The sequence below is a fragment of the Humulus lupulus genome, chromosome 9 (assembly GCF_963169125.1).
Source record: "Humulus lupulus chromosome 9, drHumLupu1.1, whole genome shotgun sequence".
In the NCBI taxonomy this organism is placed as follows: domain Eukaryota; kingdom Viridiplantae; phylum Streptophyta; class Magnoliopsida; order Rosales; family Cannabaceae; genus Humulus; species Humulus lupulus.
Genome location: NC_084801.1, coordinates 34,256,203 through 34,281,522, shown reverse-complemented (window position 1 = coordinate 34,281,522; position 25,320 = coordinate 34,256,203). Strand labels below are relative to the sequence as shown.

The 25,320-nt window shown below is 38.4% G+C and overlaps 2 protein-coding genes across 3 annotated transcripts; one reads left to right on the top strand and one right to left on the bottom strand.

The window, feature by feature from the left end:
- Window positions 1–10,779: 10,779 nt before the first annotated feature.
- Window positions 10,780–11,981, top strand: LOC133800526 (heavy metal-associated isoprenylated plant protein 28-like). Of its 2 annotated transcripts, none has more exons than XM_062238519.1 (3): window positions 10,780–10,904; window positions 11,368–11,440; window positions 11,530–11,981. In XM_062238519.1, exons 1-3 carry the CDS (start codon window positions 10,851–10,853, stop codon window positions 11,907–11,909), a joined length of 507 nt encoding a protein of 168 aa, XP_062094503.1. In that variant the 5' UTR covers window positions 10,780–10,850; the 3' UTR covers window positions 11,910–11,981. The 2 variants fall into 2 exon arrangements, with proteins under 2 accessions (XP_062094503.1, XP_062094504.1); XM_062238520.1 differs by having other exon boundaries at window positions 10,816–10,855.
- Window positions 11,982–12,235: 254 nt separating this feature from the next.
- Window positions 12,236–13,541, bottom strand: LOC133799606 (transcription factor bHLH52-like). Its single transcript, XM_062237606.1, has 2 exons — window positions 12,684–13,541; window positions 12,236–12,415 (listed from the first exon to the last, which is right to left on the bottom strand). The coding sequence occupies exons 1-2, from the start codon at window positions 13,539–13,541 to the stop codon at window positions 12,236–12,238; spliced, it is 1,038 nt and encodes a 345-aa protein (XP_062093590.1).
- Window positions 13,542–25,320: the final 11,779 nt, after the last annotated feature.

The following is a 25,320-nucleotide window of genomic DNA, read 5'->3' as shown; positions in this document are numbered from 1 at the left end:
CGTAGAGTCAGTTCCTGCCTCTTTTTCCCTCTAAATTCATGGCACCCTACAACGATGACATGTTGTCGCTATAGCTTATTTATTTTAATAAATTAAAAACATGATTTTTTCGTGGAGTTCGACTACATATAGTGATGACTTTAGAGTTGTCGCAATAGATGTCATCGTTGTAGAGTCTTTTTCTTGTAGTGACGTCGACGCTAATAATTCACATTAGCGATGACCTCGACTGTCATCCCTGATATTTGAAAAATCGCTGCAAATTTTACCAGATGTGGCGATACATTGTTGTATTTTGCGATGACATATCGCCGTTGATACTTGCTCGTCGCCCCTAACATTTGATTATTAGGGTAGACGATTGTTGCCCCTAATAATTTTTATTATTTTATAAAATAATTAAAAAAATATTTTTTTAATAATTAAAAATTAAATTTTTAAAAAATATTTGAAAATTAAATTAATAAAAAATAAATATTTGAAAATTAAATATTATATTAAATATCCAGATTAGTTCATTAAGATAACAAATATTGATAATATAATGTAACAATTAACTAACAATAATTTAAATCTAATTTCCTAAATTAGTTGTGTCGTCCTCCATACAGTTTTCTTACCACGATTGCGGTGGCTGTGGCAACATTGGCCACAAATATGGTGGAGGTAATGTCAACGATCCTATTCTATACATGTAGGGATACAGCGGTTGCGATGACTAGGGGTGGCAATTTGGGTCACGACACGACACGAAAATAAATGAGTTTGGTGACACGTTTAATAATCGTGTTCATTTTCATGTTTGGGTTTTTGGCACGTTTAATTATCATGTCGTGTTTGTGTTTACCTAAATCGTGTCGTGTCATAATCGTGTTGACCCGTTTAATAATCGTTTCGTGTCATTATTATGTCAACATGAATAATTTTCATAGGTTTTATGATTTTTTCATATAGTTATGATTAATTATGTCAATTTTATATTGTGTCATGACACATTAATCGTGTCATAATTGTGTTATTGTGTTGTTTTGTGTTCGTGTCATGTTGACCCGTTTAATAATCGTGGCGTGTTCATATTTTTGACACGTTTAATAATCATGTCGTGTTTGTGGTTACCTTAATCGTGTCATGTCATAATCATGTCGACATGACTCTAACACGTTTACACGAATTTCCAACTCTAGCGATGACGATGTCATTGGCCATAGATAAGGTAATGTTGTTGCTTCATATAAATAGGTGCCATAGGTTGTGGTGATGTTGTCCTGTACATGGAGAGATAGGCTGGAGCATCAGGTTGAGAAGATGAGGCTGCAAATATGTCGATATGGGCCAAAGGTTGAGACGGTGAATGTTGTGGAGGTTAAGACAACGAATCTGCATTCCTCCCAATAATGTTCTAATACATAGGCGATATCTGAACATTCGGTGGACGACGAGCTTCAGGTAGTAGATATTGAGACAAGAAATTGATTTGTTCAATCAAAGATTTTGCAACATTCACCAAATTACAGTAGTCTTATAATGATTGTTAATGAGGCGCCTGAGACTGGGTGTGTTGAGAGCGTTGGGTAGATGATGACCTCAACCACTTCAATTTGCGGCCCAATCCTCACTCGTGACTGCGCCTTCGACCCAATACATTTTGTAGCACCTCCATCTGATCAATTGTTGTTGAACTATCATCATTGGAAGCGGAGGCGAATGGTTACTGGCTTTGTAATTCAAAATCAACTTCCAATATTTCTTGTTTTAAGGAAATGTGAGAGAGAACAAACATAAATAACTCTACGATTTAAAAAAAAAAACATAATTTAAACTTACATAATCTTGGTGAGTGTCGTCATTGACAAAACTAATTTTTTCTTTCTTCCAATGGTATTACTTCCATGACTCAGTAAGGCCCAGGTTCGCCTAAAAAATATAAACAAAATGTTACAGACTATATAACTTAATAGAAAATAATTGTGTTGACATTTACACTTTCTCTTACTCTTTTGTGATGGATGGTCGCTAATGATTTTATACCCTGCGTTGTAGGATACTTCGTCTTCTTTTGATTTTCCTTATTCTTTAGGGAGCACGCAATAAATTTTGACTTGTAAATAATTCACAATTCTGCTTCCAATGCTCTTTTTTAACATTCTTGGGTGGGTGGTCGAGGACCTTGCCTCAATCATAAGATCCTTCGTAGTAACTTTTCAAGTGCGCACGTCTTTTTGCTTTCCTATCATAGTATCAATCTTTCATCTCTTGATCAATACCCTCTAGACACTTCTCATAATCCTCATGACCATGTATTTGATAATAATACTACATTGAAAAATAAACATATTAATAATATGATATAACAAAGGCAGATTTAAAAAAAAAAAATTATTTACCTTGATACTAGTAAGGATTGGGTCCTTGTATTGTTGAGGCACTAATACTCATGAATCGTAATGTCTAGGAACCTTTGAAGTGACCTAGGTGTCCACGAGGCAGACAAAAACAACATGCTCACCCCCCACAACCTTGTATGAGCACTGGTCAAATAGTGCTTCTAGCGGTTTTCTATTTTTTGTCTCATCTAGATCTTTTCTAGTACCACTGCCACGACTCTTTCTCTTAGTTGAGGCTGCTGTATTTGTTTTGAATAAAAAAAAAGGAGAACATTAATATATTTACAATAAACACATTGGTGGAATAACAAAAAGAAAAATAAAACTACCTAATTTGCATGAAGTCGGAATCCAAATAGGATCTGATGGAGAATCATCGCCAGTGTCTCCACCGCCTGCTTTAGACATATCTGCTGACATCTGCTAACATGGCAATAATTTAACTTATCTATTTTTAAATTTAATTATTATTTACGGTTTATTTTATAACGAGTATTATTTTAATTTTTTAGTTAGATTGAAATACACATACTCGATTGTATAATGTACATTATAGTGGAATTGTTGGAAACATTCTAATTGGAAACATATTTTTTATTTCTCAATATATAGTTATTTTTTACAAAGACGCAAGGATAAGTAGAATAGTCACTGTCATCATTAATTTACAAAAATAAGTAAAATAGTCATTTGGAAAGCCACCTTTGTAATTGAAATTAGATGTAATTTGTGGTATTTACGAGAATAAGTATGTTTGTTTAACAGGTAATTACATAGTAGCCATGTAATTGGAAGTAATTTAGAAATCCCAATTATACTTTCCAATTTTTAATTAATTGGTGTAACTAGTAACTAAAAATAATCTTAATGATCAAATATATATTTTTTTTTAATAAAATGTATTTCATTGATTAAGAACCTTCAGCAACATCAAGTATAATATTTTTGGATTAACTATTAATGTATTTTTAGTTTTTTTGAATTTTGTGCTTTTAATTAAAATTTATTGTGAATTAAATTTTATAATTTCCTGATTTTTTTGATATAAAAAAACTATTGTGATGACAATTTATTATTGATAAGTTAGATGTATATACTGATCGTGAGTCATAGTGTACACGATTATTTTTCTATTATTTAGTTTGTTATGTATAGTATTCTGTGATCTTGTAATATATAGACATCTGTCCTCACATTTTGTATATTTTCACTTTATATACTTGAGTAATAGTACCACCTCAATTTGAGATGATTATTCATCCAACCTTTTCTATACATAGTATAAATTTATGGTATCAGACGCCTTTTTTGGCCTCTGCCCAAAATGTCAACCACCGACGAGCATACCCCACCAACTCCTCTTCCAACCCCCACTTCTACCTCTGTGCTTACTACCCAACCTGAATCCTCTTCCTCTTCTTCCTCGTCTTCTACTTTTACCTTCCTTACCCAACCCCTTTCCATCAAACTTGAAGATACAAATCTCTTGCTTTAGAAAAACTAGCTTCACAATGTTGTAATCGCTAATGTCTCAGAAGAGTTTCTTGAAGGCACACAACCCATTCCTCAGAAATTTCTTGATGATGCTTGCACTGACCCTAACCCACTGTACACGGCCTGGGAACGACAAAATCAACTGGTTATGTATTGGATCTACTCATCTCTCACTCCTGCGATGATTGGTAAGATTGTTCACTATTCTACTACTTGTAAGATCTGGTCTACCTTGAATCAGGTCTATGAGTCTCCTTCTATTGCCACCTCAGTCTGTGCACTCAACTCCAACGTATCAAGAAATTGGGTATCTCTATTTCCAATTATCTCAATCAACTTAAAGATATTTTTGACAAATATGTTGCTATTTGTGAGCCTCTGTCTTACATGGATAAATTCTCCTACACTCTTAAAGGTTAGGGTGAGGAATATGATGGGTTTTTTACCTCCATTGCAACTCGTGCCAATAAACCCTCTCTTGAGGAAATTCAAAATCTCCTTCTTACTTGTGATTTTTCCTTACCTCTCGTATGGCTTCCTAACAACTTGAGTTTGCCTACGCTAATCTCTCACAACTTCCCACCTTAAAATCCAAACAGAAATATCCCAAGACTCCTTCCAAACCTTTCTCTCCTTTTCCTCCCACTAACACTTTCCCTCTTGTTTTCCCCTCACACAATCGCCTCCCATTTTCCCTGGTATTCTTGGCAAATCACCTATCCTTTCTCCTCATTCACTTCCTTGGTCTACTCACTCTTCTTCTTCTGGTCCTAAACCTCAATGTCAAATCTGTGTCAAATTTGGTTACACTGCCCTTACTGGCTACAAACGTGCCAACTTCTCTTTTCAACCTCCCTACACCCCTTCCCCTCGACCTCATCTCTCTGCACCTCCTCCCTCAACCTCTACTTTTGTCACCACGACTATCCCCTCATCTCACGCGGCGGTATATGGATTCTGGTGCCTCTCTCACCACTTACGCTGAAATTTGGCCATTTAGACGAGGCTCATCCCTTCACTGGTACTGACCAAGTCATGGTAGGTAATGATAAGTCCATTGGAATCTCTCATATTGGTAATGTTGTGCTGCCTACTTTCTCTCGACCTCTTCATCTTTCTCATGTGCTTCATACTCCTTCTATTGCTAAATAATTAATTTTGTCACTAAACTCTGTTCTTAGAACAAAGCATCTGCTGAATATATCCTTCTTTTTTCTTGTGACAGACCTCCTCTCGAAGGCCATCCTTGCTCAAGGACATCTTGAAAATGGTCTCTACAAACTCGCTTTACCTATCTCTTCGCCTCTTTCCTCTTCCGCTACTCCAATTCACGCTCTTATTGCCCAGTCCACTTCTCTTCAAGTTTGGCATAATGGATAAGTTTTATCACTCAAAACTTATATATTTCTCTTCTCTACCATTCATCTATACATCAATATATATACAAGGTACCACCCAACGTTACAAACAATTAACATACCTCCTAAACATAGGCACAATTACAAACAATAATATATATAGGAACGGTTACAAACAATAACTATAGAAATTCAATGGTCTCAGTACCCCCCTCAAGTTGGAGCATGAAGATCGCGAATGCCCAACTTGCGAAGAAGGAACTCAAATCGTGCTTTTCCCAAGGCCTTTGTAAAAATGTTTGCCAGTTGTACAGTTGTAGGAACATATAAGGGACAAATGGTTCCTGCCATCACTGCATCACGAACAAAATGACAATCTACTTCGATATGCTTCGTTCATTCATGAAATACTGGATTTTGAGCGATATGTAATGCAGATTGACCGTCACAATATAATCGCATCCCTTGGGAATGATTAACTCCCAAATCACCAAGTAACTGTTTGAGCCATTTTAACTCACACGTAGTGGTTGCCATTGAGCGATACTTAGCCTCTGCAGACGAACGAGATATTGTGTGTTGTTTCTTAGTTTTCCAAGACATTGGAGAATGACCAAGTAATACCAACCATCCAGTCAAAGAACGACGCGTAAGTGGGCAACTCGCTCAATCTGAATCACACCATCCCTCCCAGATCAATTTACTATCAGACCGAAGGAGAATACCTTTTCCTGGATGTTTCTTCAAATATTGAACAACCCTTAAGGCTGCCTCCCAATGCTCTTCACGAGGTTGTTCCATAAACTGAGACAAAATGTGCACAAAATAAGAAAGATCAGTTCTAGTCACAAACAAATAAATCAACTGCCCTAGAAGTCTTCAATAGGGTTCCGAATCATGAAGAGGCATACCAGAAGCCAATGCTATCTTATGGTGTTGTTCCATTAGAAAATTTGCAGGCTTGGCACCTAATAAACATGTTTCTTCAATGATTTCCAACGTATATTTTCGCTTGCAGAGATAAATCCCCTTTGGATTATGGGCGACCTCCAAACCCAAAAAATATTTTAAGATTCCCAAATCCTTCATATGAAAGCATGAACTTAAGTAAGCTTTAAAGAGTTTCAAGCCGGTACTATCATTCCCTGAAATAATTAAGTGATCCACATAGACTAGCACATTGATCTGTATTTCTCCCTTGTGCAATGTAAAGAGCGAGTAATCTGAATAGGATTGAACAAATCCATATCGCTTCAATGCCGTAGCCAACTTAGCAAACCAACAATGAGGAGCTTGTTTTAAGTCGTATAACGACTTTTTCAATCTACAAAACCAAATTTGGGTTAGCGTTTTTAAAAACTGGAGGTACCTTCATATACACCTCCTCACCAAGTCACAATGGAGAAAAGCGTTGTGCACATCCATCTGATGCACATCCCATTTTTTAATAGCCGCCACTGCCAAGAAGGTATGGACAGTCACCATTTTTTCCATTGGGGCAAATGTTTTATCATAATCGATTCCCTCTATCTTATGATTTCCAAAGATAACAAGTCCCGCTTTCAACCGGTTGATGCTCCCATCAGAATGATGTTTGATTTTGTATACCCATTTACTTCCGAGTGCTTTCTTCTCGAGGGGCATTTTCTCCATAACCCATGTCTCATTCTCTTCCAAGGCACTTATCTCATTGCTCATAGTATCACGCCAACCATAATCTTTGACGACTTCCTTAAAAATTTTAGGTTCTTTTCCTATTATCATAGTTGCAACAAAATTTCAATGTCGAGGAGAAAAACGTCCAGAAGATACAAAGTAAGTAATAGGGTAAGGAGTACCTGAGGCATGTTGTTGGGCAGATGAACTTTCTGAGGACTTTACTTCTTGAATTGTATGGGTAACAAAATCCTTATAGTGACTCGTTGGGATCTTCTTTCTCATCCCCCTTCCCATTTCTGATTCCACATTGTCCTTCCTTGCAAGAGCCACCTCTAACTCCCCTAGCTCCACATCATCATCTGGCACCACCACAACATCACCCCCATCCATGTTGTGGGTGGTGGCAGCCTCACCATCCACACCACTCACACTTACCCCATGCATCCCCCCGGAGCTGTGTATGCCCACCCCATGGGATGAATCAATATCATCAGCAATATACTCAATGGGAGAAGGAGAATGAGTGGGGTCATGTTGCGCAGAAAAAGGAAATTCATGCTCATAAAATTTCACATCTCTAGAGACAAAGTATTATCTTGATTCCAAATCATACAATTTCCATCCCATTTTTCCATAGGGATATCCCACAAATATGCACTTTCGACTATTACTAGCAAATTTATCCCCGTCACAACGTTGATAATGGGCATAACATAAGCAACCAAAAATTTTCATGTTATAAAATTTAGGGATTTTATCAAATAATTTTTCATAAGGTGTCATACAATTAAGCACACTAGACGAAGTATGATTAATTAAATAACACACTGCCAACACACATTCCCCCCAAAATTTCATTGGTAAATGACCCTGAAATCGAAGTGCTCATGCCACATTCATAATATGTTGATGTTTTCTTTCAACTCCCCCATTTTTGTTGTGGAGTACCTACACATGATGTCTCAAACACAATCCCTTGCTTTAAAAAATAATAACGCAGACAATTAAATTCGGTGACGTTGTCACTGCGAACTATCTTTATTTTCTTGTCAAATTGTCTATCAAAAAATGCAACAAAATTCATAAACATAGTCTCAATCTCAGTTTTATTGCATAATAGATAAACTCAAACTACACGCGAATAATCATCAACAATTGTCAAGTAATATTGTGCCCCACATGAAGAAGGAGTTCAATAAGATCCCCACAAATCACAATGAGATACCGGAGTAAGGCCTGAGATACCTGCTTCCTCAATCAAGTTCGGTGGTGCATGAGACTACCCACCCTTAGCACCGTTGCTATTGGTACCAACTGCCGCTTTATTGGCGCATACAGGTGTGTTGTGGGTGCCCTGCCAAGCCCGATAGAACATCCTGCTCCTCTTCCTGCTGTTACGCCGCCATGACCTGGTCCACGTCCACCCCAAGGACGATCCTCCCACCACTTAGGGAACCCATGGAGCTGAAAACATGAGCTGTCATCGTGGCCTTCTATGTTGCAGTGAGTACAAAATTTGTCAGAGTTATCCACAAATTTAGTTTTACCTCGCACATCGAGTGTAAAGCAAAAAGCCATGATATTGCCATGGTTTGGATGAGTGGAAGACTCTCCTCGCAGCAACTTTTCATCTTGTATAACTCGCTGGTATGATTGATCAATGTTTGGTAATGGATCCTGAGAAAGAAAATTGGAGCGAATCGTTGTATAAGCTCCATCTAGACCAATAAGAAAATGATGCAGATAGTCTTCGGCAAGCAAATCAGTCACTTGTTTGTTGATATCACCTCTACATCCTTCATATGTGAAAGTTGGCTTTTTGATATAAGTCACAAGTTCATCCCAAATACGAGATAGACAGCCAAAGTAGACCGATACCTCTTAGTCCTTGCCTTGCTTGCATTCTCCTAGAGATCCCTTTAATTGGCATATACGAGTCCCGTTCACAAAGCAGAAATGTTGCTTGAGATGAGTCCACGAGGATTTTGCATCATCGTAATAGGAAAGAGTAGAATGCAGTGAGGGCTCAATAGTGTTTAGCAACCATGCTACGAGCATTGAATGGACTGCGGCCCAGTCCTCCAGTTTCTCAAGTGTCATTGGTTTTGAGACTTTCCCTTCCACAAAACCTTATTTTCCCTTTGCTTGAAACGAGGTTTGAATGGCCCTTGCCATTCATCATAATTTGAACCACGCAACTGGATTGGTGTAATCACATTGCCAGGATTGTCACTTGAGCCCAGAAAAAATATCAAGTCGACTTGCTTCTCGCCTTTACCACTGTTGCCACCAATCTTCTCAGCCATAATCTCTTATGGTGTTAGACCTGTAAAAAAAATTGTTTAATATTCCCTAAGATCTTTTCTCGCTCCTGATACCATGATAAGTTTTATCACTCAAAACTTATATATTTCTCTTCTCTATCATTCATCTATACATTAGTATATATATATATATATACACACAAGATACCACCTAACGTTACAAACCCACAAACTAGCCCACCAGACTTCCCGCACCTAAACAATTAACAAACCTCCTAAATATACCTCCTAAATATAGGCACGGTTACAAACAACAATAACTATAGCAATTCAATGGTCTCAATAATAACCGTCTCAGCCATCTCTCTCTTCCTGTTGTTAAAAGTGTTTTACAATCTTGTAATGTCTTCCCTGTGTCAGATTTTTCATTTTATAATGCCTGTCAAATGGCTCAAAGCCATAAACTACCTTTTCCTTTATAGTCAAGAACTTCTGTTCCTTTTGAATTAATATATTCTCACATTGAAATACAATTTAATGCTAAAATAAAGAAGCTCCAAACAGATTTTGGGGGGGGGGGGGGGGGAAGTTGGCATCATACACCAACAGTCTTGTGCTCACACACCTGAACAAAATGGGTGCTGTCTTGTCCTCACACACCTGAACAAAATGAGTGTGTTGAGCACAAAAATTGTGACATTGTTGAAAATGGTCTTGCCCTATTGTTGAAAAATCGTCACGTTTTTGGCCATATGCCTTTCAATGGGCTGTGTATCTCACCAATTGCCTCCCTACTCCTCTCCTTTCATAAATCTCCCTATGAATGTCTCTATTCCAAGCACCCCTCTTACTCTTCTCTCCATGTTTTTGGTTGTGCTTGTTTGCCCTTTCTTCGTCCATACAACAAACATAAGTTGCAATTTGGATCTACCGAGTGTGTGTATCTTGGCTTTAGCTCTCACAATAAAGGGCATTTATGCTTTCATATTGCCACTGCAACCACACATGTGTGTAAGCCTTTTAATTATAACAAATTGACTTCGAAAGCCTATTGCAACCACACGTGTCGCCGACATAGATTTTGTTTCCTAAATTGCGTTTATCTTACTTTATTTAAATGATGTAATTTGTTTGAAAAAAAATCGTATCTAATCCATTTGAAATTAGCCTAAAACTTGAATGTCTGTTCTGCCTAGTTAAATCAACATCTAATAATTAATGTTTTGGTTATGTGAGTGTAAACGAAGACTAGTTTTTTCTTATATAGTAGTATATCTGACCCACCCAGATATTCGCTTCTTTATGAGAGTGTCTTTCTAGTAAAGGTATGCATACTATGAGATATTCCTTAGTCCCCCAGCACTCCCTTTCAATTTCTAAGCACTTGCGATGCCCTTTATTCCAAAAATCTCCGAGCAACCAAGTTGATTATTGGGATCAGAAGATATTATATATGCATGTGTGTGTGTAAATAGTGCTGTGTGGGGGACTAATGGGTATAAAATATTCTTTCTTATCCCGCTTACCTTGCAAAATTGGTACCAAAATTAGGAAAAAAGGAAAAAGAAAAAAAGATAAAGATGCTTCGCTTCACTCATGCACATATAAATTGTCTATATATAACGGGCCAATATAATAGCTATATATGTATCCAAGTCTAGCTCTGTTAGAAGAAACTAAGGCATACAATTATGAGGTATAGTTGGCAAAGGAAACCCAAGATCACTAATTCTTCCAACTCTACGGTAATTAATTAATTACATCAATATCTCAATACCATGCCATGTATTCTATAGGCATTTGTGTAAGTTTTTCAGTCCACGGACAGTGTTATTATTACGAGAGATTGAGCTTAATTTACTTCTAACTTTTTTTAGGGTAATTTTTATTGTCACATATTTCATATTTGTCAAGTTACATGTCTTTTGAATTACACACTTCATAAATATTTAGTACACCTAATTTAGCAAGTAGTATGTTACACTCACATGGATTATACTTTGTGCAAGTGCATTACTATATATTAATCAATGTCTGAGCTAGCCGTTTAGAGAGTCATCATTTAAGAGCAAATATTCTTCAAAAATATACTTTCTAATCGAGTCGTGTATATATGTATATATGTATATATATATATATATATATGGCCCGATCATGCATGCATGTCCTAATCAACAAATCTTGATAAATATAAATGATTTTACACAGATGGAGTTGATAGTTCATATGGACTGTGGTGGTTGCGAGAGCAAGATAAAGAAGGCTCTTCAAAACCTAGAAGGTATATATATATATACATATTAATTTTGCCTTGATAATTTAATTAAAATTTTTATGTATATGTTGAATAATTAGTGTGATGATGTGTAGGAGTGGATGAAGTTGATGTGGACATGAACTTGCAAAAGGTGACAGTAATGGGATGGGCTGACCAAGACAAGATTTTGAAGACAGTGAGAAGAACTGGAAGAAAGGCTGAGATGTGGCCGTACAGCCCTGAGTATCAACACAACGCCACCGTAGTCCAGCAGTACTATCAGCAACAGCATCATCAGGCGGGTAACGATAGTGAAGCAATAACCTTGTATGATTCAATATTCCCGATTGTGCCCTCCAATCAGTTCTTTCAGAATGTTCATGATTTTGGCTACTATTCCAATTATCAACAACAGATGAACAGTACCATCGTTGATGACCAGGCCACCTCCATGTTCAGTGATGACAACCCTCACGCTTGTTCCATAATGTAGTCATCTATACTATACATGCATTGTTTTTATATATAATTATTAATAATGGAAACATTTATCTTTGAATCGTTATGTGTATGTTTTACATTTTCTTTTATATATGTTTTTCTTATAAGTTATTTGTGAAAAAATATTACCAAAAATAAAATAAAATTGAGAACTGATAAATAACTATACACAATGAATGATACAAAATAGATTATATATTAACTTCTGCCCAATTAATGAAAATACAAACAAACAATTAATAAAGACAACTAATACAGAAACGAACAATTAGCTAGTTTAGATTGTTTATCGAAAACTAATTAGTCTATTTTCAATTCTCATTTCTTATCATTTGTATCATTACCATTCGTGAACATGGTTTGATTGGCTTTGCTCGCTCGATCAACAAATTCTTTTGGAACCAAACACTTGTCTTCCAAATACAACTTCTCCTGAACAATTGGCGATCCTAAAACTTCAAGTCCTTTGATATTCAATGCCTCTTCCTTACTCATCTCCTGTTTTTGTATAAAAATTAATAAGCTAAGTGAGAATATTCATCAACTTTCACTTGCTAGCTAGGTTAGCAAATATATATATATATATATATATAAACAAAATAGGAAAAGCTATAAAAAAAGGTGGACACATTTATCATTGAGAAATATGTATATATGTCCAATTTAATTATGACATTCACATACATAACATCACACACCAAGAGTAATTATACTTTTAAGTTAATATCTTGCAAATAATTACGCACTTAATTTCAAGGAAAATTACCTGAAGAAGGGCGATTTGTGCCTTCAAAAAGTGGACATATTTGGAAGCAGCTTGGAACATTTCAGCAGTGGTCATCTTAGTGCCACCAGGAATGAGTTTGCCTAGCTCCTGTGTCTTCTCCGTTATCTTCCTCCTCCTCTCTCTCGCCGCCATACTCTGCGGCGACACCACCTTGCTACTGCTGCTGCTGCTCTTCTTCAACTCTTGATGAATAGCATCTTCACCGGCATTACTATTACTAGTACTGGCATTCCCCATCATCTCCGCCTGCTCGTGATAACAATAATTATTATTATAAGCATTGTTATTAATCATCATCACATTATGATTTCGATCATGATTATCAGGCACTACTACTTGTTCTGGTAATAAGGGAGCCAGCAGTAGTCGATCGTCAATGTGATGATAATGATCATACTCCGGAATCAAAACGGAAAAGTAAGGCTCGTGATCATTATTGAACACGTATTCCGGTTGATCAGAGTAATAATTAATACCGTAGTAGCCAGAATAATCGAGATTATTATTATTAGGATTATAGTAATCATATTCGAAAGGGGAATAAAGGGGTTGTGGAGAGAGAGCTGATGAGAAGAAAGGGTTGTGGTTTGTGGGGTTGGAGAAGAATAATGGTTGATGATGATTGTTATAATTGGTAGTTTGGAGTAGGAATGGATCCACATGATTGGTGAAAGAGTTGGTGTTTGGAAACGACAATGTGGGTGATGATGATGATGATGATGATCTTTGTTTCTTTGTTTGTGGGAAAACGGCAGTGTCTGGGTTTATCAGATTTTGGTGAAGGGGATTAGGATAACAAGCTGGGAGGTTATTAGAGCAAAAGCTTAGAGCCGCCATTGGAGCTATTATATAAGTGAGAAGAGTAAAAGATACAGAGTACTGATTTTAGAAATGAAGAATAAGACAGAGAGAGATGCGATGTATATAAATAAGAGAGAGATAGAGACAGACGTGGGAAGTGGGTAGTTGAGAAATTTTAGGTAAATATAACTGCATAACATAAAATCAGCTGCTTCAAAATAGAAGTTAATTAATTATATTATTTTAGTTTTCCATATTTTTAATGTGTATATGCTTTTTTTTCTTCTTTTCTTTGTAAAAGCATAATAATAATAATGATAGAAAATTTTCAAATTATAGGCAGAAATATTAATGAAGAAATTCTCTAATTGAACAGATTAGGTTCATCAAACTTTCCATCTTATGCCTTGCAAAATAATAACTCAAAAGGTTGTGAACAAGTCATTTCGTCCAAACAAAACCGTCCAGGTGATGTGTCCCTCTATAAAACCGGAATCTTTTTCATTCGTCCTCTCACAATACTCATACCATCATTGCTACTATAGACAAACTTGATGGCATCTTTGCTTATTATCTCAAAAAAAAAAAAAAAAAAAAAATCCTATCTTGTTTTGTAATACATTGAAATCGATGAATGAATAGAAAATCTTTTAAAAATTGACAATTACTAAAGTAATTTTTCATTTTATTATTTTTGTGTAGATGTTTAAAGGACACGTCACTTTTATGTATGTTTTGTCACAAATTTATAATGCTTGAAATTTTATAGGAAGTATTTTTGCACCCAAAAAAAAAAAAAAAAACTCGAGTTAAACATCTGAAAATCAATATCTACACTACTACATAAAATTGTCATTAAAAGATAACCCTCACGTTATATTTGTCTAGCTGAGCACTCAGCTCCACGTCCTATATGTGCACTTAAACAACAACAACAACAGCAATAATAATAATAATAATAATAAACACATGATGGACGCCTACGAACAGATCGGCAACATAACGACCAAGTAAAATGTACTTCCTCTGTCTCCCTTAGATTTGTCATCCTTAATGTTTAAAGCACAAAATATATATATATATTAATATATTTAATTGAAGAATAGAAACCTAAAAATACAATATAACGAATAAATCATAGTCGAGACACGCGAGACACGCTTTTTTTAAAAGCAATATTACCCCTCTACCTAAACATTGTTAGATGATTTGTGAGCAACAATTTCCTAGGATACAATATCTATCCAGCCGGACGAAAGCACTATTGCTCTGCTTAGGCGAACTAGAAACAAATATTCACTCTATCAACAGAAAATACTACAATGAATGAAGAGAGAAAGGGACCAAGACTATTGTGTGTGTACTCTGTATCTATGTGTCCTAGAATGAGAGGATAAACCTCCTTTTATAGGCTTCATGGAGAGTTGAAAATGTGTGTGAATAAAGTGCATTAATGCCCAAATATCTCACAAATCTGGGATCTTAATTTATGAAAATCAATAAGAATTAATCACACATATTCTGGTAATATCAGCTGTTGCCCAAAGTGATTTTTTGAAAAATCAATCAGAATTAACTAACACAATATTTTGATAACCTCAACTTTGACTAAAGTGATTTGCTAAAAATTAATAAGAATTAATCACACAATATTCTAATAATCTCATCTTTGACCCAAGTGATTTGCTGAATCATTACCATTTTAGGCATCAGTTTCTCATTCACTCAATTTTTTCCACCAATCCCCCACATGAATGAAATTGATCCACTTTAAGAAATAATGACTCGACACGACTCGATGCAACAAGGTGATAAATTTCTATACCTGTGTAGGATATGTGGGTGTTAGTCTTTGAACCTTCCATTGTGAGAATATATCTACTTTATTAACTGATCAGTAGACGTGATGTCTTTGAACTGTTCTGTCATTTGTGTAAACGATGATATATCTCACACAGATATCTTCCCGGCATAGTTTCGGTTCTTATGGTTATGTTCATTTTTGGCCGTGAACATTTGCGAGAGGTTTTAGAGAATTGAGCCCCCACAATTCTCCTTCGAAGCGGCCCCACTGTTCTCTCACATAGGCAACCTCATATCTAAGAGCAATCCTGCATTACTCAGCTTGGACTTTCGACACGTAAGTGTCATTAAAAGCTTAAGCTTAACCTCTTTTTACAACGGGCATCACTGTTTCACCATTGGAATGGGTAGGGGTAATCCCCCACAGTGATCCTACTTGGTCTCCATAATTAGGTTGTCCCATTGAACCTAGATCTTGGGATCTCCAGTCAACTAGGTTGGGTTTCCTTTATATCGACCTTAATTTCCTTTGGGCTTAAGTCCCATTCCTTCTGATGTCTTTTCAACTTGATCTTGTTTAACCCTTTGGTTAGAGAACCCGCAACACTATCTTTTGACTTCACATAATCAATCGAGATAACTCCAGTTGAGATTAGTTGTCTAATGGTATTATGTCGTCGACGTATGTTGATAACTCTACAAAATAGGGTTATTTTACCACATTTTTTATGCTAATTGTTGCTTAGTCTTTGAGTTTTTAAGAAATTTATTAAGTTTTTAAGCAATTTTGTATTTATTAGTCTTATTGTAATTTTTTAGATTTTTTTTATGTTTTTATAGATATTTTATTGTTTTATGTTGTAATTTAATTATTTAAAATTAGTGTTGTTAGTTTGAAGGGTTTATGCCTTTTTAGACACTGTGTTTTGCTTCATTACCTGTTTGGACCCTGTGTTTTGACAAATTACTTTTTGGACCCTGTATTTTCTAAAATAGTTCAAATAGACCCCTAAACCCGATTTTGATTTTTTAACTAAAATCACAAATAATTCATCAAACTAATAACTCAAAACAAAAATATAGTCATTCTGCCTAATAACTGTGTTGTTATATTCAATTTTTTATTCATCAAAATCAGGTTTAGGGGCCTATTTGAACCATTTTACAAAACACAGGGTTCAAAAAATAATTTGTCAAAACACAGGGTCCAAACATGTAATTAGGCAAAACACAGGGTCTAAAAATGTATAAACCCTAGTTTGAATTCTAAAAACATGATTTTATTGAAATTAAATGTTATGTAAATTAAATTTTAATTAATATTTTAATGGAAGTTATATGGTATATTTTATTAGTGAAAGTATTTAATTTTAATTTATTTTATGATTATTTTGTAGAAAACAATGTTGCATTTTGGTACTTTGGAAAGAAGAGGAGAGACAATAATTAAAGCTAAAAAAATAAAGAAAATGTGGCATTTATGAAAAGCTCCCCTAGGCCCAAGGAGGCCTGCCCAGCCAATCGGCCCACGCCAAGATCCGGCCCACCATGCAGCCTCCCAGCCAGCTCCAAGCATCCCAGCCACTTGGGCCCAACCGAAGCAGCCTCCAGGCCCAGCCGAACACAGCCACCAGCAGCCTTCCTCCAGCTGTACAACCAGGCCCGTGCCTCAGCCCCACATGCCCTAGGCCCACGCCCAGCTAGCTGCCTCCCCAAGCTTCCTTGCTTCAGCTAGGCCCATGCCAACTGAAGCCCATCACGCCTGGCACCTCACCAGCCCACTCGAAGCCCAATCCAGCCACTGCTCTCTTCAGCCAGTTCGGCCCAACATCACAGCAGCCACCCAAACCACTGCAAGTAGCCACAACCCCTTCTTGAGCCCATAGATTTCCCAATGTCCCCTTGTCCCCTTTGTCTAAAAATGCTATATTTTGACCCAAACGTTTCCACAAATTTTACCCCAAAATCATCATTACACCCTAAAATTTACCCCTATTTGCTATATTATTATTAATTTAAGTAATTTAATGAATTTAAATTGATTATTTTAATACTCTAATTTTTCCTATAAATAGGGAATTTTCAAGACCATTTGGGGTGTGCTTAATTTTTGGCTACCATTTTCTCTTCCATTTTGGGTTTTTCAAGAGCATTTCAAGTATGTATTTCATTTATTTTGTAATTTATATTCTAGTTATGTGCTTCTAATCTTTTTCATAAGATTATTAAGATCATGATGAAGCTACTTGTAACTAGATAATATTTATGTTGTATGTTGATTTCCCTTGTAATGCAAAAAAGTTTATGGATTTTTCTTCTTCATATATGTCTTTCATCTTTAATATCTCATATTTTGGATTGTTAGATAATATGCACTTTGTTCTTGATTTTGCAAAACATAATATTGTTTGTGTAAGACGTGTCATTAAATTGTACACATCCAATGCTTAGAACAAAAATATTATGTTTTGATTTATAAATAATGTTATTTGATTTTTTGTTGTTCCATTAGGTTGATTCACATTAGATACTTTGAAATTATACTTTTTGAAAAGTGATGAAAAATCCTCTCTTTTTAGAAGTAATTTGTACTTAAAATTATAAATCTATTTCGAAAATTATAGTTTGACTTATTTTAACTATCACTAAAACTTGGGAATCAATATACTAATAAGTATTATTAAACTTACATTTTGTGGATTCTAGTATCTTAATAATATTTCCTTCTAACACTTATTTTCAAATCATTATTGGTTTATTTTTATTCTCTTAAATAACTTTATTTTAAATCTTTTATTTTATGTTCATGACATTAAATCTCATCAATCTTAGGAGATAGGTTAGAATTTATTAATTTTGGTTTAACATAGTTTTCTTTTTTATTTTAGACAACTCCTTTGGGTTCGATCTCGTGCTTACACGAACACTATATTTCATATACAATTCGTGCGTGTTACACCCAAATTTCGAGATAAGAGGTTATGACCCCGAAAGCTGGGCTCGTCAAGTGTGAGCTCGAAATGTATGAAAACATTGTATGGTCCAACTATAAAATCTCTGAAGAAAAACAACGACCTCGAAGATGTGTAACCTAGGGATATTTTCTGAGTTTGAAATGGCACGACACTGGGATACATGAAATGCAAGCTCGGGTGTGATAACTTCGACAGTATCTATATACTCCGAGCATGTCTTGAAGTTGGGTGACAAGTTCGTAGCAGTTCCATAAGTCTTGACAGTCACAATGCCGATTACTGATCTCGAAGATCTGATGAGTCACCTGGGATAGCCCGTTACGTGTGAACATATTTATTGTTGTGTAATCCCAATATTTAAGGGATACCATTTAGTATGTTATCTGTTCCCAATTCTTATGGGACATTTCCATGTATATAGGAGAAATTGCATTTAATGTCATTATTTGAATTGATATACATAATATCTTCCCAAAATATGTGGGAATGAACTCTGTTACCTTCCCTATAAATAGAGGAGGAATGACCACTTGTAAATTATCGATTTCTGATTGCGGGACAGAAAGCTCTTGGTAATTCATCTCTGAAGAATTTCCAGAAAACTCTATGTTTTAATAACATAGACTCACGGACTAGGCAGAATTAACTGCTGAACCACGTAAAAATCTTCTTGATTTTCTTTATCATCCATTTGCTTCATAGTTTACATTGTTTAATTGCTCTATGATTTAAGTTGACGAAAAACGGCGTCAACAGTTTGGTGCATTCATTGAGAACATTAAGCAGTATGTGCGTGAGTCTATTCAGTCGAAAAAGCCTCCCCTAATTAACTATGGTTGCGAATGATTCCAATGTTCCTGAGGAGGAAATTTTAGAGGAAGCTGACTACCCCTGTCGTGTTGGAAAGCAGCCCATGATGAATTCGGACCCTGATGAGAGGAGTGGGTCCTCTGACTCCCGAGGACCACTGGCACCATTGGCCCCCAAGGACGATGAGGACATGAACTACAACCCTGAACGATATGTCCCTATTGTGGAGCTTGAAAATCGTCAACTGCGAAAGCAGTTGGCGGAGGCCAAGAAACGTAACGAGGAGCTGGCTAGATTGGCTGCCAAGGCGTAGGTGGCTCAACCCCCACCTCCGCCTGAGGCCCAAGCTCAACCTCCACGAGATGTTCATGTTCCACCGCGCAGGCCTCGTGGGCAACCTCGCAAAAATGCTGCCACCCGAAGAACGGAGCAACCTCCGCCACCTGCAGAATAGCCCGCTCCCTCAAGGCCCTGGAGAAGTACTTGGACTGGAGCTCCTACCAACTCAACTGTTGAGGTACCCACCGAGATTAGGAATAACCGAGTCCCCACGGAGTCTTGGACCCAAAATCGTGGTAACACGCCAAACGTTCTTGAACCAGCTCAGGCAAACTCGGGACCTTCTAGGCTCCGTAATGGATGGCAGCCACCATCACACATAAGGCACCCACCATCGCCGATAAGGTATCCCTCACCAACTCGGAGAAACACGCAATCGCCTCGGGGTGATAGGGAAAGGTGAGCTGGGCAAAAACATAGGAATGAGGGGGCTACTAGAGAGCATAAAGGTACCCAACCCACGAGAAGACAAATGTTCTTGGTCTCATACTATTGAGACGAGGCAACCAGAAAGGAACCCATCTCGAAATAACCGCGCGACAAGCCATGTCAGTGAAGGCTCGGGAGACACTAGATCGGTCAGTATGTATGACTAGGGACACAGAAATACTGGGAATCGAAGAAATTTCCCAGATTTACGAGACCACCTAAATCACAATCGGGGGAGCGATAACCCGGTGAATCCCGACCAGAGTGATCATCTTAATGGGCGGAAGAACCATGTGCCGAGGCGTGAAACTGGGGTTGTGATCAATGATAACTAGTTTCCACTGCTTTAGGTTAGACCCCCCGTGGATCTAGTCCAAGAAAGGATTGAACAACTGGAAAGAGCGTTCAGGCTCTTACAAAATGAATGGGGTCGGGATTGGGACGAAGAACTTGAGCCCTTCGCCCCCCATATTTCCAACGCCCCGTTCCCTCAAGGATTCTGAATTCCTCATGTCCCGCCATTTGATGGGAATTTCGATCCATACAGTCATTTGAGTATGTTCAATACAATTATGAGAGCGAGTAATGTGGGCTACGAGCTCAAATGCATGCTATTTCTAGCCTCGCTCACAGGACCAGCAAAAAACTGGTTCGAAAAATATTAGAGGCATTCGATTGCTTCTTGGGACCAGTTGTCTAGAGATTTCAAGAAGCAATTCAGAGCCATGATTGGAATAAGACCCGAGGTGTCTGCCTTGACCAATGTTCGACAGCAGCCGAATGAAACATTGAAAAGTTACCTTACAAGGTTTAATTTGGAAGTCGCCCAAGCTCGTGACGTAGATGACAGTGGCCATTTAATGGCTGTCCGAGTTGGAGTAATGACTGGAAGCCCTCTCTGGGAAGATATGCAGAGGAAACCTGTGAGGTCCTTAACCTAGTTCAATTGACGAGCTCAAAGGTTTGTTAATGTAGAAGAGGCAAGGTCAGCATTGAATATGGCCTCTCAGCTCGTAACTACAACAACAAACGTAAACTCTGCCTCGACCTCGGTAGATCCTACGACCTCAAAACCCCCTGTGGACAACCCTTCCAAAAGAAAGAAGAATGTAGGGAATAGTCTCGAGGCAGAAGGGGAAAGAAGAAGAAAGGGGAAAAATATTTCTCCGTGTACAAAGTGTATACCGAGCTCAATGAGTCTCGGGAGAATATCTACCTGGCTAATGAAAACCAGGTCCCCTTCAAGCGTCCGGACCCCATGAGGAACCAGAAGGTGAAGATAGACTCCAGCAAATACTACTGATTCCATAGAGATATTGGACATACAACTGATCAGTGCAGGCAACTAAAGGACAAAATTGAAGGTCTGATCTCGAGAGGGTATTTTAGGCAATATGTAAGGAACCAAAACCCCAATCAGGCTTCTACCAGCCAGAGGACAGCTGCAGCATCGCCTGCCCAAAACAGTAACTCCCGAACAAGGGAGGACGAACGACCCCCTCCGATTGATGGAGAAGATGTCATAACCATCTCGGGGGGTCCTCATATTGCGGGATCGGGTAGGAACACCCAATAAAGATACGTGAATGAGCTGAAAACTGGTGACGGGTCCACTTACGAACCCGAACCCAGAGCTCCAAAACACCAGAGGGTTGAATCTCAACCTATAACTTTTACTGAGGACGACGCGTCTCATGTGCAGTTTCCTAACAACGACCTGGTGGTCGTCACCCTTGAGCTCGCGAACAAGAGGTTTCATTGAGTCCTGGTTGATAACGGGAGCTCAGTGAATATCCTCTATAAGGCAACCTTAGAAAAGATGGGACTCATGCTTCGTGACCTAAATGTCTGTGCAACGACATTGTACGACTTTTCAGAAGAAGGGATTGCCTGTATGGGATCCATCGAACTCCCTATAACCTTTGGAGACTACCTGGTCTCGACAACCAAGATGATGGAATTCGTAGTAGTGGATCTACCATCAGCCTACAACGTATTGCTCGGGAGACCCCCCCTAGTAGGGATGGGGCAGTTTCGTCTGTAAGGCACTTGGCCATCAAGTTCCCGACTTCTAGTGGCATCGGGACACTGAAAGGAGACCAGCTCGTAGGGAGGGAATGATATAGCCATTTCCATCAGAGGAAAGAAACAGACAAGTGCACAAACACTTGTCATAATTCAGAATAAGGACGGGATAGTCTTCGAGGTAGACGAAGAAATTGATCCGAGAATAGAGGAAAGAGCTGACCTCGAGCCATTAGAAGAGCTTGAAGAGGTTAAGCTCGAAGAAGTAGACCCCCTGAAGATAGTGAAGGTGGGGAAAAACCTTCCAGAAGAAACGAAATAACAATTAATTTGCTTTTTGAAAAAGAACCAGGATGTTTTCGCATGGTCACATTCATACATGGTAGGGATAAATTCGAATGTGGTAAGCCACGCTCTAAATATTGACAAGAGCTTACCCTCGAAGCAGCAAAAGTGAAGACTCCTAGACGACGACAGGAAGAAGGCTCTAAAGGAAGAGCTTACCCCCGATTCATAAGAGGTGCCTTCTACCCCAATTGAGTCGCCAACCCGGTGCTAGTTCTGATACCTAACTGGACATGGTGAACCTGTATTGATTACTCAGACCTCAATAAGGCTTGCCCTAAGGACTGCTTCCCCCTACCTCGGATCGACCAGCTCGTAGATGCCATAGCTGAGCATGGGCTTAGGTCATTCATGGACGCTTATTCTAGATATAACCAGATCTCCATGCATGCCCCAGACCAAGAGCATACGAGTTTTGTGACAGACAAAGGACTGTATTGCTACAATGTCATGCCGTTCGGACTCAAGAATGCTGGGGCCACATACCAACGACTCGTAAACATGATGTTCTCCGAACAGATAGGTAACAACATGGAAGTTTATGTTGATGATATGTTAGTTAAATTAAAACATAACAGTAACCGAGTGAACGAACTTGAGGAGTGCTTTGCCATGTTACGAAGGTACGACATGAAGCTCAACCCCCAGAAGTGTTCTTTTGGAGTGTTGTCAGGGAAGTTCCTAGGTTTCATTGTGAATGCCTGGGGAATAGAGGCTAATCCAGACAAGATCTAGGCTGTAATTGATATGCCCTCACCTCAAAAGCATAAGGATGTTCAAAGTTTGACTGGACGGATGGCGGCACTGAGTAGGTTTATATCGAAATCTACAAACTGCTGTCTTCCATTTTTCAACCTTTTGAGGGGAGGCAAAAAATTCGAGTGGACAGAAGAATGCGAGCTAGCTTTTCAGGAGCTCAAGAAGCACCTCGCGGAACCTCCTATCTAGTCAAAACCTATCACAAGAGAAGTTTTGTACCTAAACCTCGCTACGACCGAGCATGCCATCAGCGCCGTGCTTGTCTGAGAAGAACAGATGGTGCAAAAGCCAGTATATTATGTCAGCAAAAGGTTACTGGGGGCAGAATTGAGATACCTCCTAATGGAGAAGTTGGCTCTTAGCCTAATCCACTCATCTTGAAAGCTTCGACCTTACTTCCCGGCGCACCCCATCCACGTGCTGACCGATCAACCGCTACGACAAGTCTTATCCAAGCCAGGATCCTCAGGCCAATTGCTAAAATGGGCCATTGAACTCAGACAATTTGAGATCACCTACCATCCAAGGACAACCATAAGAGGACAGGCCCTGACAGACTTCATAGTGGAATGCACTGGAATGACTAACGATGAAGTTATAACCCCAGCCCGTGAGCTGTGTAAACTTTATGTTGATGGGTCTTCCAATGAAAATGGGTCGGGGGCAGGAATAATACTGATCACCCCAACAGGAAGTCGATTTCATTCCTCTTTGAGATTTGACTTTGAAGCGTCAAATAACGAGGCTGAATACGAAGCTCTATTGGTAGGACTTTGAATAGCCAAGGAACTCAAGGCTAAGGCGATACATTGCTACAGTGACTACCAGTTGGTGGTCAACCATATCTTAGGAGAATACTAGGCTCGTGGGACGAGCATGGCTGCATATTTAGAAAAAGCTAAGGAAACACTCGAGCATTTTGAATTTTACACGATAGAACAGGTTCCCCGAGAGCAAAATTTGAATACAGATGCCTTAGCCAAGCTCACCACATCCACCGAGGTCAACGAGTTGAATGTCGTGCCAATTGAACATCTATCAACACCCAGTATAAGCGAGCTTGAACAGGAAGATGTCTGCATGATAAACTCTGAGCCAACCTGGATGACCTCGATAATTAAGTACCTTGAAACCGGCATTCTCCCAGAAGAATGAACCAAGGCTCGAAAACTGATGTATCAGATTCCTAGGTACACCATTGTGGATGGAAGGCTATATAGAAGAGGATACTCTATGCCATTACTCTTATGTGTGACTCCACCCGAGGCTAAGAAAATCAGAGAAGAGATTCATGAAGGATTCTGTGGAGACCACACTCGGGGGCATAGCCTATCCAAGAAAATCATATGCCAAGGGTACTTCTGGCCTACCATCAAAGCAGATTTGTTCGATTACGTCAAAAAATGCGATAAGTGTCAACGGTTCGCCACAATCCCAATAGCTCCACCTTCCGAGCTAACTATGATGACCTCCCCATGGCCATTTGTGGTCTGGGGGATCGACCTCATAGGCTCGTTGCCAACTGGAAAAGGCGGAGTCAAGTATGCAGTAGTCGCAGTAGATTACTTTATGAAGTGGACCGAGGCTGAACCTCTGGCGACAATTACCTCAAAAAAATTCTTGGACTTTGTGGTAAAGAACATCATCTGTCGATATGGGATGCCAAGGAAGATAGTGTCCGATAACGGTACTCAATTCGATAACGACTTGTTTACCAACTTTTGCGAGAAAAATGGAATAATAAAAAGCTTCTCCTCCGTGGCCCATCCCCAAGCGAATGGCCAAGTCGAGGCTGTAAATAAAACCCTGAAGAGTTCTCTGAAGAAAAAGTTGGAAGAAGCTAAAGGGAAATGGCCCAAAGAGTTGCCCCAAGTTTTGTGGGCATATCGAACCACAGCCTGTACTTCGATCTGACACATCCCTTTTTCTCTGGCATATGGATGTGAGGCTATGCTGCCAATTGAGGTTGAAATACCCACCATTCGAACCCACGCTTTGGTGGTTTTGATTGATCAAATCAGAGATTATGCGCAGCGGAACAACAATCAAATTGTTAGTTTAATCCCATAAGATTTCTAGATCTACTTCTTCACATGCATATATATATTGAATCAAAGACATGAATAGAAAAATTACCTCAGGTCCTTCCTTGCTGCTATCTTTTTGTATGGCTAAATCCTTGAGATCTCACACCAAGATCTTCCAAAATGTTCTCAGCACACAAAGAACGAGTGTGGGATCGCTATACAAACAATAGGCAAAAAACTATTTATCAGATGTTCTCAACACGTGAGATCTGATAAAGTTTGGACCTAGGTTTTGTGAAGAAT

Bases quoted from the DNA above. Each gene is read 5' to 3' on its own strand.
- LOC133800526 (XM_062238519.1), top strand. From the start codon at position 10,851: ATGAGGTATAGTTGGCAAAGGAAACCCAAGATCACTAATTCTTCCAAC. The intron at 10,905-11,367 runs GTAATTAATTAA...GATTTTACACAG, and splicing joins CTAATTCTTCCAACTCTACG to ATGGAGTTGATAGTTCATAT. The intron at 11,441-11,529 runs GTATATATATAT...GATGATGTGTAG, and splicing joins GGCTCTTCAAAACCTAGAAG to GAGTGGATGAAGTTGATGTG.
- LOC133799606 (XM_062237606.1), bottom strand. From the start codon at position 13,541: ATGGCGGCTCTAAGCTTTTGCTCTAATAACCTCCCAGCTTGTTATCCT. The intron at 12,416-12,683 runs GTAATTTTCCTT...ATACAAAAACAG, and splicing joins CACAAATCGCCCTTCTTCAG to GAGATGAGTAAGGAAGAGGC.